Consider the following 17,240-nt stretch of genomic DNA (forward strand, 5'->3'; position numbering starts at 1 on the left):
GAGAGGCCTTTCTGCAACTAGTATCGGAAATAGTCTAGTTCACTTTATTCTAATTCAGCACCTTAACCAGTTAGAAATCAAAGTGTTCACACTTTCGGTTATCCTATTGCCTCCCTGGTTTCTGAACTATATTCTGATTCTTCTCTTAGAATGGTTTCAGCCGAAAAAAAAAAAGGTAGACTACTTTTACGTACAGTGAAGCTGCAATTTGTAGCTATATGAAAAGAAGTTTAGTGAGGTTGCCTGCTGAAGCAATTTTGATTCGTTACGCAGCTCCACTGGTCCACAGATCTAGGAATAATTACTTATTTTGCACATCAAAGAAAAGATGAAAACAGAGGATGCATTAATCTCAATAACATAAATAATAGAACCACAAAAATATTTCGTACCCCTTCAAGTAAAACAAATAGACTACACTACCAGCTCCACTATTTGAGGCATCTTTGGACAAGATAAAATGGTATAATAAAAGGGACATACCATGATCAATAATACTGGTTGGGAATCTGATACTGCCGTCTTCTGAACCTTTTTTTATTGACAGATGTAAGCCCTTGTGCAATGAGGCGATCCTGCGCATCTCTACACTATACACATATTCACATACACAACTGATCATTGCCAGCTCGACTATCTTTATTTAACTACCAAGTTGACTATCTCTTTTCAACCAACCATGAATCAACTTGGACAAGAAACAAATACTGGCCCTATACAATGGTGACATGATTATGACTAATGGACATGGATCACGGTAAAATAAATCCACACTTGAAGGGTGTGACGAGAAAACACTAGTTACTAGAACTAAATGCAGGAACTTATGAAGCATCTATTTGCAGCCATAATTTATTCAGGAAACGTGGACCTTGGGCCAGCCTTAATCTTCAAGTAATTCAGTCTAAAGATTTCTCCTCGTTGTATGTCAACCCAAAACCAAAGGGAAATAAAGGATCATATGAGTTATCTCCACTATTCATAGGCAGCTGTTCAACCTTCTTAAACCATGTTACAGGCAGTTTGCCCTTAAATTCATAGTCTCCAAATATAACATCTACGATTCCTGCTCCTTCAGTTCCAGGCAACCAAGCAGCAACAAAAGCATCTATCTTTTCCAAGAGCCATGCCTCTAAAACTAAAGGTCTTCCAGATATCAAAATTACCAAGGTGGGGATTCTATCAGCAACTGAGCTAATAACATCAGCTCCATTGAAGGGTATCAGGAGCTCTGAATTATCACCAGTGAATTCTGCATATGGATCTTCTCCAACAGCTACAATGGCATAAGAAAAATCTTGGCCTGCTAAAGTGTCTGGCGATGGATATTTCTCATGAATCACTTCTGTTTCCCCTCCCACCGCATTTTTTATAGCATCCAAGATAGTAGTCCCTTCAATATAAATGATCTCATAAGTGTAATACTAATTTATTCAGAGCATTAGGCATGAAAGAACATATAATAGAAAAATTATTGTCGGGTTTTGGATCTTGTTATAACAATGAAGTCCAAAAATAAGCTGGATATCAGCTCACTCCATTGGAGAAATATCTTTATGGTGAGTGTAGGGACCTGGGATCTCAACCAATGATTGGAGGGTTAAAAAAGAGGGCATGTTTGTGCGGCCATCCATTACACCCAAAAGAAAAATTATCAAAAGAAGACAAAAAGAGAATTTAAGAGTTGTTTCGCATGAACTCAAAATATATGTTTCATTTCCATAGGCCATTTTCTTCTATTTCTTTTCAAGATGGGGAGTTGTGGAGGAGAAATTGTTCCATCCAGAATGGAAAAGGAGTAACAAATTAACTGATTATTCAGACGACTAGTGTCACAACAGCGATGCACTACCACACACCCATTCTCATGTGCACACAGGGAAAAGGGGTTTTTTTTTTTTTTTTTTTTTTTTGAAGGGGGAGGGGAGGGGGTGCGCACGCAAGGTTCATGGTGGTGTTAGATTTTACCATATTAACAAAGTGATCCTCTACTTAGGTATAGACCTTGCCATAGTCCGGTTTGAAACTGAGACTGGTCCTAATCAGGACCAAAATCAGTCAGTTCGGTTTAGTTTAAAATTGGACTTTTCTTTAAAAAAAAAAAATTTTCGACGGTTGAGTTTTATCAAAACTGGAATCGAGGGGACCCTGCAGTTCTAATTCCGGTCCCCAAGATCCTTGAACCGGAACTGGCCCGATGAACACCACCAGGTACATGAGCATGTGTAGTGGGTGTCTATGCAACTTATCAATAGAATTAGCCTTTGGTAGAAAGGATGAAGTAAAGCAGGAAGCAAAGGGTGAGAGGTGGTGTAGGCAAAGAGGAAAATGTGATGTGACTGCTAAATGCTAATACTCTCACTCTGTCCAAGTAACATCATGAATGAAGGCTTACACACACACACAAAAACAAATGTCACTCATATTTCTTTGTTGCAGATAGAGCAATAACCGCATACCAATAGTAATATTGCCGCTTCCTCCATACCAAGTTATGGTCCACCCTCCACACTGATATCCAAGATCGTCAGCATGTGTTCCCGTGACAAGAATCTTTTTAGCATTTTTATGCAATGGAAGAAAAGGTTTCTTTGGATCCTTCCCATTTTTCAAGAGAACCAAAGACTTGCGAACTGCTTCACATGCCAATTCTCTATGCAGCTGTCAAGAAATACTAAGATTAAAAAGGAACCTCAAGCAACAAATCAATTGAGGTAATCTACAAATGACATTAAAATCAAAAGTTCAACAGTATGGTCATTCAAATGATATTGTAAACTGTAGCAAATAAAAATAAAGATACACATGTTTCTAGTTAAAGATTAGAATCTCCTAATCATTATGTTACTCCACTGTGAGTATTTGATATATGTATATGTCCACAGGTTGGATTCACCTGTTTTTTAAAAGTTCATTAGACTTTTCTACTAATTTGAAACATCAAGGTGTCTTGATAACTATGCCCTCTTTCTGAAATAAAGCTACACAAAGTGGGTAGCTTTCTCCCTTCCCATATCCCTTCCAATTCCACTTTCAGGTCCCAGCAGGATTCAAACCTTAGACCTCTTAAACAAAATCCCAAGCATTTATAGTTCGGTAACCCCTTGGGGACATGCCTAATTCATACTAATATTTCCTTTTTAGCCATCTAATTAACATCCAGAAATACTCTCTGTACCCTGTTCATTTTCCCTCTCTATATCTGCAGACGCCAATGAATCATTCTCCTTAAAATGATTCTGAATTTTGATTATAATCCTGTTTTGTAATCACAGGGTTGGATATGACCTCAAAATGGAAATCACATTGCTAATGATGGAGACACATGAATTTACTATTTAGCAGTGTTATAAATAGTTGAATTTCAATACCAATATTAGCTACTTCAGGTATTTAGTATCTATTTCTGATTTTAGATTCTAAAATCCAACAAAAATAAAATATATGAAAACCTAATGAATGTAGACATGGATGAATCATGTATATTATGACTACATAAATAACCAAGTATGTTAACGGGGTAAAAGTTAAACAGACCATGAACAAAACTTCCTGAGCATTTACCTTGCAACCAACCAAATCTAGTAAAGATCTATCAGCAAAGGGATATTCAAAAAGACCTGCAACAAACTTTACTCTCAGTATTCGCTCAACCGCATCATCAATTCTGGCCATTGTTATCTCCCCTGATTCCACCAGAAGCATCAGGTCATCCACAAATTGTTCATGTTTAAGACCCACCATCACCTGCGGAAAATGAAGGCATAAATCAAGGAAAGAGATCTTTATTCTAGGTCTATTGGAATTAAAATTTAGTCTCTACCATGTCAATTCCAGCGTTAACAGCAGCAGAAATGCAGTAACGATAGTTTGAGCCACGAGGATTGCTAAGTCGGTTCAATGCTTCCCAGTCAGAAAGCACAACACCCTGCCACAAAATATTGCCTCAAAACACATCCACATGTCCACAAACAGTTGCATAAACTAAAACCGGTGTGAAAGCATTAGACTTTGTTAAATGCTACATTTCAAGATATCTCAAATCTCTCTCTTCCTTTGAGAAAAGAAAAAGATAATGGAAAATAATCAGGGATGAAACCAATTTAACATCACAAGAAGTTGTATCTCACTGATCAACAAGAAGAAAATAGGAGATCAGTAAGGTAACCAATAAGCAACCAAATTTAGCAGATTATCGTTTTAGTAGAATGCTTAATTAATGATAGCATTACACTTTGAAAGAGAAAGTACAAGTCATTTCAGGATATTACAAGTAAAACAGAATAAATGGTCTTTACCTGAAAACCTAACTTATCTTTTAAGACTTCTGTCAGAAGAAAATGGTGAGCATGCAGTTGATGTCCATTCCAACTAGAATAGGATGCCATAATTGTGGAAATACCCTGCGAAATACAGTCCAGAAAAGGAACCATGTGGATCCTCTCTAGATCTTCATATGACAGTATGGTATTCCCCTCATTTATACCTCTATAGGTGCCCCCATCTCCCACAAAATGCTTAGCACAGGCAATAATATTGTTCCTGGAATCAAATAGCCAATCAGAATAGTTAATAAATGGGGGCCATGATAATGCCTTGACCAATTTCAAATACATTATAAACATACATCCATAGAATGCAAAAAAGAATTTCTTAAACCATTAACCTCATTGAAGATGCAATGTGCAACTGCACCAAAAGCAGGGATTGTTGACCATATTGGGTCAATCTCATGAGTTTTGATAATTACAAGACACTGATCATACGCCACTAAAGATTTCTTCATAAGTTCTTGCAGATCCAAAAAAAATTGATGCCAAGCAGGAAATAATGGAGGATATTGGATGCTCAAAGCTTAAAGGATTCTACACAAAAGAGTACGATACAAGAACATAGATTTGTGTAATTTTAGAACTCCATGCAAGTCATTCACCTTAAAAGTGAATGCATATTGTATAGCTTAAAAGTCTATCTTAGGATTTCTGGAATAAAAGCTATTGCACACTGAAAACTATCATGAGAAAAATAAGTTTTCTGTGAGTTTAAGGTATTTAAAAACTCTTTGGAGTTTGTATTTTTTCATGAAAAATCTTTTGCAGTTGATAGAAGGATTAGTCCTTTGAAGTTATAGCTTATGTGGTCTGTATTCAGATAAATTTCTTTTATCCATCAAAGGAGTTCAGATAAACATGAATATGGTTTTGGAAAGAGTAATGTCACTTTTGCAAAATCAGGTTTGCCTGAATATAGTTCAGGTAACCAAAATTTGATCCCAGAAAAGGAAGACCTGAATATGGTTGATTGCTTCTGTATGAGAAAAGGTCTACTGCTGCAGTAAACCTCAATTTGATCTCAGAATATTTGGAACAGCTGTATTTTCAGATAAAACTAAAATATAGCCAGGTAAACCACTTCTATCTGCTTTGTTGCATTAAATCTATCTATCATTCAATTGCTTGTTTCTTCAGGTCCTCCATAAACACCATCTTCCGAACTCATTTTAATGGAAGGAAAATCAGAGTACAGAGCTTTAATTAAAACCTATCTGTTGTATATTTATATTCATTCTTTTGAGCTTTGTACTTGCAAATACATTTTGTGTGTATTGCTTAGGTTTCAATTTTATATTCAATATTTGTTTTTAACATATCAGTATCTAGTATTCATCTTGTTGGATTGTTATCAAGAGTGATCAAGAGAGTTGAAGTTTAGTTGGAAGGTATCACCATAGGGACTATATCAAGAGTGTTGAAGCTTTCCTGTGGGTTATCAATGCAGGGATTATTGTATAAGGGTTTACTCTCCACCTGTTGAAGGAGATCAATGGTGGAAGGGAAACTCACAAAGTGGATCCTAAAGAGTATGTAGATCAAGGAAGACTGAAACTCTATAAATTTCAGAATTTGATTTCCCTATCTCTATTCTCTATTTAATGCTTTAAAGCATTGCATCTTTATTACCTTGGGCTGATAGGTTTCTTTAAGTGTAGAGACCAAGTTCTAATAATCACATTTGGGTGTTAATTTCTCTACCTTCCAGCTACAAAAGGATAGCCATTTGGGTGTCCTTCAGGAGGCTGCCCCTGCAAGCCTGCAATGATAGAGGTCATCTTTCTAACTGTGTCCGTGTCTTCACTATAGCTTTCATAACATCTTCCCCACCGGGGATCTCTGCATACCTATCAGCAATCATTAAAATAAATTATACAGTAAATTATTGTTACAATCAAGAAGGAATATAAAGAATAAGAGCCAGAAAAAATAAAGAATAATCTATGTTAGTATTATTTGTCACATTCCTGAAGCTCACGATTTGAATTTGTCACATTCCTGAAGCTCACGATTTGAATCATCCTTCTGGATTCTGTTTAAATTATTTTATTGCAAATACTACCACACCTCAGTGGAACATAACATCGTATCATATCCTACAAGTTTAGTATATACTGAGTGTCGCAAGGGTTTTGCCGTCGCCAGACGAATTCTCACCAAAGTGGGAAAAATGAGGAGTCGCCACTTTAATTTTGAGGGAAATTAAAGAAAACCACTTGTAAAAATTAAAAACCACTTTGAAAACAAAGATTCTAGGTTCGGGATCCGTGCGGGTGGGAAGGTGTTAGGCCACCCACCTCGTCCTTCAACGAGGGTAAGCAGATTTAATGTTGTACTCTTTATAAATTAAAATCGATAATTGGGGGGTCAAAATGATGATATTGATCAATTGTACGAAAAAAGGAATGTTTGATATTTCACTATTTGGGTTGCCCAAGAACACGAGTAGATGAGATGACACTTGATGAATAGGTGTTATGTAATGGATTTTTAGGGGGTTAATATGAACGCTGAAGTTGTGATATTCTCGGGGAAATTTTTGTCCTATAAATATGAGTGCCTTGAGGAGGACTCTCCATCGTGCCTCAACCTAATATTCGAGATACTTTGGAAAGAACTCTCCCGCCGATCCCTTGGTGTATTAAACATTTAATTCGAGAGCTCCGGTAAGAACTCTCCCCCAATCTCTTAGTACATTTTAGTTTGAATTTAAGCTAAGAGAATTCGGGTAAGAACTCTCTCCCGATCTCTTAATGTATTCTGTTAAAATTTAAGTGGAGGATTTCGGGTAAGAACTCTCCCCCGATCTCCACATATTTTATTAAGATTTTGGCCAAGAATTCGGGTAAGAACTCTCCCCCGATCTCTATATACTTTATTAAGATTTTGGCTAAAAATTCGAATAAGAACTCTCCCCCGATCTCTTAATATATTGCATTAAAAATTAGGCTGAGTTCGGGTAAAAATTCTCCCCCGATCTCTTAATATGTTGCGTTAAAAAAAAATTAGACTGAGTTCGGATAAGAACTCTCTCCCGATCTCTTAATATGCTGCGTTAAAAAAATTAGGCTGAGTTCGGGTAAGAACTCTCCCCCGATCTCTTAATATATTTATAAGAATGGCGTTTTATAACAACTTTGAACTAAGGATTCAGGCAAAAGGTCCTTCTTGACCCCTTTTATATGGGAATGAAGTACCGAAGGCACAAGAAACCCCTGTGTAGAACTTTTCCTAGCTTGCGGAACCTTATAACTAGATGGCGGACGATAGGCCGAACTCCTTGCCAATCTTCCGCATGATCGTTTTATCAGAACTCTTTTATTTGCGACATCCGATCTCTTTTTAGTAGCTCGCCCGGGATCCGAACTTATCTCGATTCCCAATCTATTGTTTTATCGCCTGGGTTCGTTCCAAGGCCCGATCTCATAACTTATTTGTTTGACCTAATCTTGTTTTCAACTTATTCGACCTATGCTACACCTATCTTCCTTTATCATTTTTCATTTATTCAGACTAAAAACTTTCATGTTAAAGTACTCCTGCCTATATTCTTTAGAGTATTTACGAGTCACCGATGACTTGAACATCTACTCTCGAAAGGAATAAAAACTAGGTGACGATAAATGGAGTTTACGAATGAATAAAAAGAAGGCACATAAAATAACTACGGGCCTAGATAACCTATTTTGAGATTTAGTGTGACTAGATATAATAGAAACTTCAAAAGAAAACCTGCAGAAAACAAACCAAGGATATTCAACAAAATGACAATTTAGATGCTTACCTGTGGAAAGTTGAGGAGACAGGCGAGCTGACTCCGATATCCACAAATCTTGGAGAGGTGAAAGCTTACGGCCGAAGGACTTGAGCTTACCCAAGGTAATGGGAATAGATTGAAACGAAATTGAGTTCGGAGGGTAATGCACAAATACTAGGGCGGTGGGAATGAGGCAGAGTGAAGATGGTTTCACAGGGTAGTGCACAGGTACTGAAAATGAAAATCTCAGGATTTAGAGCTCCTTTTGATGAAATACTTCAGAAAACTGGTTTCTAAAGTTCTCAACACTTTGAAATCTCGAATGACAAGTAGCAAGACTGAATCAAAGTCCAGAGTCTTTCCACGATAATCACCACCTTTTTCCTTCTACAGTGTTGCATGCAGGTATTTATAGGGAATAGGTGTCCAAAATGAAGGGTCAGGATCTTATCAGGGGGAGACGGAAGGCTTAGATTCAAAAGTACATAATCTGATGTTTGAAAATTAAAGAGAATCAAAATGGAGAGTCGGGATTCCGTTCAGAATATCTGTCCTTTCTTCCCTTAATCCAACTGTCAAGTGTCTCGCCTTACGAAATAAATCCAAAGGCTGGGAATAAAAGGCGCTGAATCTGTCATCTGCTTTTAATCTGAGGGCTCTAGATGCATTCTTACAATTATAATCAACGGTGTAGATCGGGATGTACAGAGCTGTTTTAACCGTTTTGGTGTCTGGCAGCTAGGAGAGTGTCCTTACGAATGAGATGTGTTGTGAGGATCTAATCATGCCTGCAATGCTTTAACTAACTTGGATTTAACGGTGGGGGAAGCTAATTAAAGGCCATGATAGGTAGTTATTCAACTCCCTGAGTTCTCCAATCTTACGGGTTATTCCTTATTTTTCTGATCTTCCCATTATGACCGTCCCCTTTTAGGGTCATTATTCCGATCTCTATCTCTTGCATCGGGTCCCCTCTTATTTCCCGATCTCTCTTATTCTTGATCTTTCCTCTCTATCTAACTTGTATTGGCCAAAACAATACATTCTTTGAATTCTGATGCATCCTTGAGTTACGTATGCAATAAATGCCGGGGCCCTATATATATCTCAAGGGATTTTCCTTTGCATATTCACAACTTTCTCCGGTGAACCTTCAATGTTTCATTCTGCAGTTTTTGGCTTTTCCGACAAAAATACTTCCCATGATAACCACTTTAGTCTTTTTCCGAATCCTTTTTTTGTTCATTTCCTGAAAATGAGCAACTCCGATGATCAGAGGTTCATGAGGGTGTCATCCGATGATGGTGAGGGAACTGGACTAATTAACCGATCAAGGTTAAAACTAACTATCGCACCGATCTCTAGTCGGCCATTGGCATGGCTCGTAGACCGATCTCTGACAAGAAGACCGCTAATTTCAATCTTAATATCGGTGACCGCCTTTTGAAGTTCACTTGATTCCTTACCATCTCGAGGGCCCCGATTGCAACTCGGTTCTGGTCGATGATATCAATAATGACGCCACTCAATATCATAAGTCATAGTCACCCCACAGTGTACATACGCCGATTTATTGCGGCTTTCTAATCAAACACATCTTTTGATTCAGCCACAAGACTAGGCTTTGACATAGGCGACATTTTGGGCTTCGGAGTAGTCTTAAGCTAGGTAGAATGTAGTGCTGATTTTGAGAGATCGCCCAAATGATGTAATCATATCTTTTGAGATCACCCAAATGATGTAATCTGAACTTTTGGAAATGAAATGAAATTTTTACTTGAATGTTTTTGTTTTATTATTGCATTAGTTATTTTTGATCTCAGATAAGTGTACTCGTCGATCCTAGGCGAATCGCCATTCGCGATCTGTGAGTTTGGAAATTTGTTCAATCCGATGACCTTAGTTGGCCGATCTCATTTATCTTATTTTTTATTATGTTTACGAAACCTTCTTGTGGCGTGTCAAGAGGCGGCGATTCAGCTAACCGTCGTCACTTGGGACTTCGTGAACATTTAATGTTTAAACGGATATAAATAGGAAATGTTAGTCATTTGTTTCCTTATGTCATTTGGACCTTCCCTAGCGATTTCAACACTTCCTCTTGCTTTCTAAGTTTTCAGGCACCGATTCACACTCCGGTAAGGGTTTTGATCTTTTCTTGATTAATTTTCTTTTTTATTTTATGAAAATGAGTGGTACCAAGGGTCAGAGAGCTGCGAGCCCGCCTTCTGTCCATATTTCGTGGACCTCGAAAGAAGACGATGCGATTAGACCAAGCAGACGATCCAGCACAGCTATCATTCCAATTACTGGTCCGGCTACCAAACCGAAGCGAGAAATTTCTTCGAGAAAGGAAAACCTACAAGTTGATGGCGTCATCGGTTCTTAGAAAGCGATATCAATCCATAAGTCAAGAATACAATCTGCGGATCGACTCTTTTGAACTGATCAGATGCCATGGCGATCTTCGGGCCGATCACTTTTTTGAAGAAGGCGATCTCATCATAGTGTACGAGGAGCAGCTGAAGTCCGGCTCCATTTTCCCTTGGATGGATTTTACAAGGCCGTCCTAAAATTCCACCATGTCTCGATAGCTCAAGTGCATCCGAACTCCTAGCGGACTTTAGTAGCCTTCAGAGGTCTCTGCCGAGCCAAGAGACTGAAGCCCACGGTTAGGTCTTTGCCGAGCTGCATAGGCTTGCCCGAAGAAAGGATGATGAATTTTGATTCTTTCAAGCAAAGCCGAACTGCGGGCTTTTCACCGATCTCCCTTCTTCGCTGAAGAACTGGAAGGATCGGTTTTTCATCCTTAGAAGCAAGGATCGAACGGTTTTGAGGGGATCCCACATAATTGAAATTATTTAGTCCCCCAAGTCCCTAAGAAGTTTACTTTAAATAAAGACGAAGATGCCATGGTGAAAGAATTAAAAACTCAGGCGACCACCCATAAATATTCATGCTTAAATGGGGTCATGGCCGAACTGAAATGGTGGATGATGCGACTGATCTCCCACAAAGATTACGAGCTTGACTTTCGACCTCGATCCTCTGCGGTACAATTCGGATCTCTAGTCTCTTAATTTTAGCGAACTCAGCGACTTTTTCTTTGTGCGGGTATGGCGGGTGGTGGCGCTTCCAAAGAGAGCCGCAAGCGAAAGAGGAAGTCTCGAAAGATCTGGCGATGAAAGAGGCTACGCCACATTGCTCGGACACCTCAATGAGACTTTGTAAAATGCAGAGCTTCCCTCCTCAACCTCAAGAGCCGGTCTCGGATGTAAGTCGTCGTCTCTCCATCTTAGCGGATCGAATGTCGCCTCCTCTTATCTCTTCCAATGTAGAAGAAGAGTCTTGACCCTAATGTAGAGCGCTTTGCCAAGGAGCTCAACTTTTTATCAATGTTTGGAAAGAAACCACTCCACAGGGAATCTGATCTAGCAAAAGTTATCGGCGCTTCCATCTATTTCCAAGAAGATCGGAACGGTTGGCTGAGGAGAGTATTAACGATATTCTAACTCAGACAATGAGTTTGGGCTTGGAGGCTATTGCAAGCCAGCACGTGATCAGAGAAAAAGCCCACGCCTTAAAGAAGGAAATTCCTAAGGCAGTCCAGGATGCGTTATCTGCAAAGGCTCAGCTCTCCACTGCCAATGATTATATCGTCAAACTGGAAGATCGGGTAAAGTATTGCGAAGAGAGGATAGCTGAAGTGGAGCGAGAACTTGAAGTCTCACGGGCTGGTCGATCTGCCGATCTCGCTCGTTTTTCTGAGGAACTTCGGGCGAAGGAAGAGAAGCTCCAAGCAAAGGAGGATGAGAGCACTACAAAAGAGGCTAAGGCATATGTAAACGCCCATAACGACCTCTTGTCTGAACTAAAGAATCATTATCCTGAGGAGGACTTTTCCTGGATGGATAAACTAATCCCAGCGGCCGAAGAGGACAGCGATGAGGAGCACGTGGGTGAGGAGAGAGAGAAGGATGTAACCGAGGAGCAGGGCGGAGAAGGCCCCCCTTGCTAATTGACTTGTATATTTTATTTTGGAATGAATTGAAGTCTTTTATGTTCAATTTCTTGATAAGATCGGGAAGCACTCAAACCAAATTATCTGAGTACTTAATTGATTGAATGTAGTTGAACATTAAACCTGAGAGCGACTATTAATCAAAAGATATCAAATTACTCCAAGAGATCGGAAAAACATTACACGCGAACATGAGATCGGACGGAGCCATGACCAAATACCGAATGGAACTTTAGAATATTAAAATTGCAAAGATTTGACACTGACTTGAACTTTTAAGGTCGGAACCATTATTAGACAGAATAAAAACCTTAACTTCATTTTGAGGAATATTTGGGGAATTCAAGCGAGAAACCTGATCACAACATTAGTCAAATGAAATTCTATGATTTTTGTACATAGAGAGATCGGAGAATAACAGTAAGCAAGATTGGATGGTCTGGAGACCCAATATTGACTCGAACTCATCTGATAAAGACCAAGAGATCGGAAAGCAATCTAACTTGAGCGTGAGATCGATTTATTCCAAGGACGGCGATCGATAAGTTGGAAAAGTTACTGCTATTGGGACATCGATCGAGAGCGGATAATAAAGTTTCAATTTTAAAAGATCCTTACCTTCAAAGGTCGGCCAAAATATGGTGTCTACACTGAGTCAACACATTATTAAAATTGTTCATATCATTATGGTGAAGCTTACTAAGAATTGCACCCACCCTAGATAAACAGCAAGTGATTTCTAGAACTTGCAACCAACCTTGAGCACCACATTGATTACGATTAAGAAATTATTCTTTTCCTTTGTCCCCCCTTGTTGGAATACAATTTTAAAAATTACAAGCAACTCTAATATTGGATTATAGTACAAGAAGCTACAGTAATTTGCTACTTCTTGAACATCATTCAGTTGCTTTTGATTCAAAAGCTCATCTCACGAGGGAATGATATAAGGTGATTGCAAAGGCTTTTCTTATTTCATTCTTTTCCCTTTTTGTGCTTAAGTTGCTAAGTTAAGCAGTATAACATTTATGTTCATCATCAGCATCCTGTTTCAATCTGAGATGGCTGCACAATTCAGCCAATGCTCCCTCGGACGAAATCAAAGAACTTCAAAAGAGTAGCCAAAAATATGACAATAAGATACGCCCAAAAAAAAAAAAAAACACTTACAGCCACACAGGGTGCAAAAGTATAATTAATGCCACTTGCCCTAACTTCAAGTGCTGTTGCAATGCCTATCCTGCGTATCAAATCTGCATCTCTACACCACATTTTGGCATTAGAGTTCAGAAACAACAACCAAAGTGTTAAAGTATAAGTTAAAATTCTAAGTTACCATCACTGTTTTATTCTTTATAAAGTCAACTGAAAATGCTAGTTATTCCAATTGTCAATTGATTGAACGCCACATTAAAAAACTAACCTGGTGGATCCAAGGCCAACATTGTGAGGAAAAATGGTGGTACCATAGACACCACTGTTACCATGGACAGCATCAATCCCATATATAATTGGTATACCTAGCCGGGAATCAAGTGCCAGCCTTTGAAACCCATCAACCATATCCGCCCAGTCAGAGGACAACGCATTCTTAAAGGGTGCACTACCTCCAACGCTAAGCACACTCCCTACCAAACAGTTGTCCACCAAATTTATGAGAAAATGCTTAATAAAAGAAAATTGACACAGTGACATTGACCAACATGTAATCACTTCCCTTCCATCTTTCTTTCTTTCATTTTAAAACCCAAATAAGTAAAAAACTAATTAATATTTTCTTAATAACTTAAAAACATTTAGTCGAACATGTTTCTGGTTCGATCAACAAGAATATAATATCAAAATAAAAATTTATTATCATCGAGATATATTTACGTTCGTGTGTTTTAGAGAGCAGGAGAACAGAGGAAGAGGATACCAACGGCCAAGTCTCTAAGATAGTAGGGAGAGGCAACGCCGCGCTCGATTTGGGTCATCTGGGCAACCTTCTCATTCAAAGTCATTCTTGAAAGAAGGTCTTTGACACGAGCTTCTACAGGCGCATAGGGATCTTTGTAAATGCAGGGATCCATCTTCTCTTCCTAGCTCTTCTCTGCTCCAACTGGGGTAGCACCAAAATGTACAAAAAATACGAAGAAAATTTGGAATTGGCGGTTGTCCTGTCTGGGCAGGTTCTACTTCCCCCCAGGGCCCGGTTTCGTCTGGTCATGGATCGAAATCACCGGTTTCACCTAATAGAATCAGAGTTTAGGGCCGACTTTGAATTTTCAACGATCTTAAGGGCTCATTTACTTAAAAAAAAATTAAGATAATTTTCTGTAAAATTTATATGTATTAATTTTTTAAATAAAAATCTGAAAGATTAATTTTTAATTTTAAAATTTAACGAAAATTTAGAAAATACTATTGAATTATCTGGAGTTGATTTTAAATAAGAATAATAATTTTTTTATAATTAAAATTATATTATAATTTTCATAATAAAATTGAATAATTATTTAAATTTTTTTATAATAATTACAAATTAAACATATTATTATAAAATAATAAATAAATATATATTAAAAATCAAAAATTAAAACATATTTTATAGTTATTTTATCAATTTGAAATATGAATAATTTTTTAATTTTTGAATTAAAAAACTATTTTTTATTATTGAAAAGTAAAATTTCTTTTTATTTTTCATTGAATGTTACTTGTTGAAAACAATTTTCTTTTTCCCTTTCAAATTTCTAGGAAAACCCCAATTTGGATTAATTTTTATTCCCTACAGATGATATCGCACGTAGAACCAAAACATGGAATTGTAATTTTTTCCTTGAATGAATAATTATAGGTGACGCCACTTGATTCTCCATGAATTATAGGAAAAAAAAAGCGTATTTAAATCCACAAATGCTTCTATTTCTAGTTCAGTCAACCAGATTCACTTGAAAATTTTTCAGCTTTTAAATGGTTCTACCCTTAAAATGAGAAAAAAGATAACGGCTTTCTCAAAATTTTGATATGATACACAACTTTCTCTTTATTTTATTACAAAATGATGAGAAAAAGGAAAGGAAAATGCCCATCACCGGATCATTGTAGTGATGGTAAAGCTCGCTGTGATGACTGGGTACCTATAAAGAATTTGCTATACCATGCAAATATACAATAGCCATAATTTCATCTGCATGCCGATTCATAATTGATATGTTAAGGCTTTAATTTTCAGCTTTGTTAACTTGTCAACTGTTCGATTCGATGCTTGCCGGCTGCAATTGGACAAGGTTACCTGCATCCTCAGTCATGTTTCTTGATTCAGGTTTGGCATCTTTGACAGATACAGAGATGGGATCCTCCTAGCTTTTGATAGTTCTGTAGTGTCTTTGTTTTCATCTAATCTTCAGGGTTCACCTTCACCACCATTAACAAGCTCATGCTTTTCCATGCTCACCATGCCATTAGCTATTGCATAATTAATTGATGTAGAGTTCTGCAGGAGAGCCTGTTTGTGCCAATGTCAGATGTCAACTATATCAAATTATAAATATAAAAATTGGAAGGAACTTGCTAAAAAGGAGTTGCTTGTATGCAAAACAGCAAGATTGAATTGCAAGAAACGAAACATTATATTCACCTCTCCTCCTGCAGTAGTGACAGGCATGTCTACATGATCAACAGTAGGTTCTGGTGGGTTAGCTGCAGTTCTGTGTTCTGTCAAATCTTTGGATCCTGAGTTGCCATTAGCATCTTGCGTAAATTCCCTTGGAGGTTTTTCCGATTCCTATTTCATGTCATGAAAGGCATGCATATTAGTTTTCCTTTATAAATAACTGATTTTTCTTTAAATAACTAATTTATTTTCTTTGATACATATGCAATAGCTCAAGCACATGGCATAAGCTGAATGGCAAATAAAAAAAATAAGTGATAAACTGTGATTAAATGATGGGATGACGTTAGCTTAATTGCAAATAGGTAATACTAATACCTCTTCTTGTACTGTAAATTTAGGAACATTTTCCTCAGGTGGTTTTGACAACTCTATAGCAGATTCATTACTAATTGGTGTCCTTGATTCACCATTTATGTTTTTCATAAATTTTAGATCATCCTTGGGTTCCCCATCATCAAGCACAGGTTTATTTATATTGAACATCTCTCTGGCTTTATCAGTTGACTTCTTCAGAGTATTAGACGTTTCCTGTTAACAACAGGAGCAAACACATGTTCTGTCATCTTATTTACATAAGTTTTTTTTTTTGAGGGAAAGAATTTATGTTATCTAAGTTCAACAGAAAGGGATAATTGTGCATATGTGGGTGTCTACAAAGAGAGGATAGAGCATATTGCACATAACAGGGATTTATTAGTGTTAGCAATACAAGAAAGGGGATTATGCAGGATGCATGTGAAAGGGAAATGTACTTGACTTAGCATAACTATATTTTCCTGGTTTGGCTTAATCTTCTAAAGTATCAAGCTTAATGATTTATTAAATCTCGCAAGTTGTCAAGTACTATAGAACAACTGACCTCAGATTTTTCGTACTTGCTGTCAATAGATGGATGATGTGTTACATGATGTACATTTTGAGGTGCAGTGAGAGCTAAATTTTCAAGTACTTGCTCATCCAGCAACTTGTTTCTTACTATCCTCTCCTCCATATCAGATTCTGAAACTGCTATGTGCATCTGTTGATTGAGATTTGACGGTGATTGATCTAATAGGATCCTTTCTGGTAAAACAGACTTTGGAGATGAAGATGAACTTGAAACATTAGAAATTTGTTCCACAGTCATTTCTGGCTGTTTTCCTGATGTAGAGGGATCATTAGAACTCCAGTCTACCCAGAAACTTGAACTTCTGTGGTAATTTTCTCCTCTTTACCATCTTGAGATGGTATCGAGCTGTCTTTAGCTTCATTAGAATTCTTATCTTCTGCAGTTGGCATTATTGACTCAATGATGGGTTGATTAGCTGAGGTATATCAGAATTGCTTTCAGTATACTTTGTCCATTTCTGATGTACTTTCCTCATCTCGTTTTGCTAAGTCCACTAAAACTTCTTGCTCAATGTATTTTTCAATTCTATCCCTATCTTCCGCTTGATTTCATGTCTATCATAGAAACATTTATTTGGACTA

At 37.5% G+C, this 17,240-nt stretch overlaps 2 protein-coding genes across 3 annotated transcripts; both read right to left on the bottom strand.

The window, feature by feature from the left end:
- Positions 1–324: 324 nt before the first annotated feature.
- LOC110640246 (uncharacterized) lies at positions 325–14,393 on the bottom strand. Of its 2 annotated transcripts, XM_021791478.2 has the most exons (9): positions 14,028–14,393; positions 13,533–13,737; positions 13,280–13,370; positions 6,033–6,178; positions 4,299–4,542; positions 3,824–3,928; positions 3,565–3,747; positions 2,460–2,661; positions 325–1,393 (listed from the first exon to the last, which is right to left on the bottom strand). In XM_021791478.2, the coding sequence occupies exons 1-9, from the start codon at positions 14,179–14,181 to the stop codon at positions 900–902; spliced, it is 1,824 nt and encodes a 607-aa protein (XP_021647170.2). In that variant the 5' UTR covers positions 14,182–14,393; the 3' UTR covers positions 325–899. The 2 variants fall into 2 exon arrangements, with proteins under 2 accessions (XP_021647170.2, XP_058009005.1); XM_058153022.1 differs by lacking the exons at positions 13,533–13,737; positions 14,028–14,393 and having other exon boundaries at positions 6,033–6,187; positions 13,278–13,369.
- Positions 14,394–15,497: 1,104 nt separating this feature from the next.
- On the bottom strand, positions 15,498–16,896 carry LOC131182813 (uncharacterized). The gene is made up of 3 exons (XM_058152126.1): positions 16,630–16,896; positions 15,732–15,878; positions 15,498–15,599 (listed from the first exon to the last, which is right to left on the bottom strand). The coding sequence occupies exons 1-3, from the start codon at positions 16,894–16,896 to the stop codon at positions 15,498–15,500; spliced, it is 516 nt and encodes a 171-aa protein (XP_058008109.1).
- Between the last annotated feature and the right edge of the window lie 344 nt (positions 16,897–17,240).

This window comes from Hevea brasiliensis, chromosome 9 (assembly GCF_030052815.1).
Source record: "Hevea brasiliensis isolate MT/VB/25A 57/8 chromosome 9, ASM3005281v1, whole genome shotgun sequence".
Taxonomy (NCBI): Eukaryota; Viridiplantae; Streptophyta; class Magnoliopsida; order Malpighiales; family Euphorbiaceae; genus Hevea; species Hevea brasiliensis.

Excerpts from the sequence above, each read along its gene's own strand:
- LOC110640246 (XM_021791478.2), bottom strand. The coding sequence starts at position 14,181 with ATGGATCCCTGCATTTACAAAGATCCCTATGCGCCTGTAGAAGCTCGT. Across the intron at positions 13,738-14,027 it reads TCTTAGAGACTTGGCCGTTG|GGAGTGTGCTTAGCGTTGGA; the intron begins GTATCCTCTTCC and ends ACTGTTTGGTAG. Across the intron at positions 3,748-3,823 it reads TTAACGCTGGAATTGACATG|GTGATGGTGGGTCTTAAACA; the intron begins GTAGAGACTAAA and ends CATTTTCCGCAG.
- LOC131182813 (XM_058152126.1), bottom strand. The coding sequence starts at position 16,896 with ATGACTGTGGAACAAATTTCTAATGTTTCAAGTTCATCTTCATCTCCA. Across the intron at positions 15,879-16,629 it reads GCAAGTACGAAAAATCTGAG|GAATCGGAAAAACCTCCAAG; the intron begins GTCAGTTGTTCT and ends GACATGAAATAG. Across the intron at positions 15,600-15,731 it reads TCACTACTGCAGGAGGAGAG|GCTCTCCTGCAGAACTCTAC; the intron begins GTGAATATAATG and ends TGGCACAAACAG.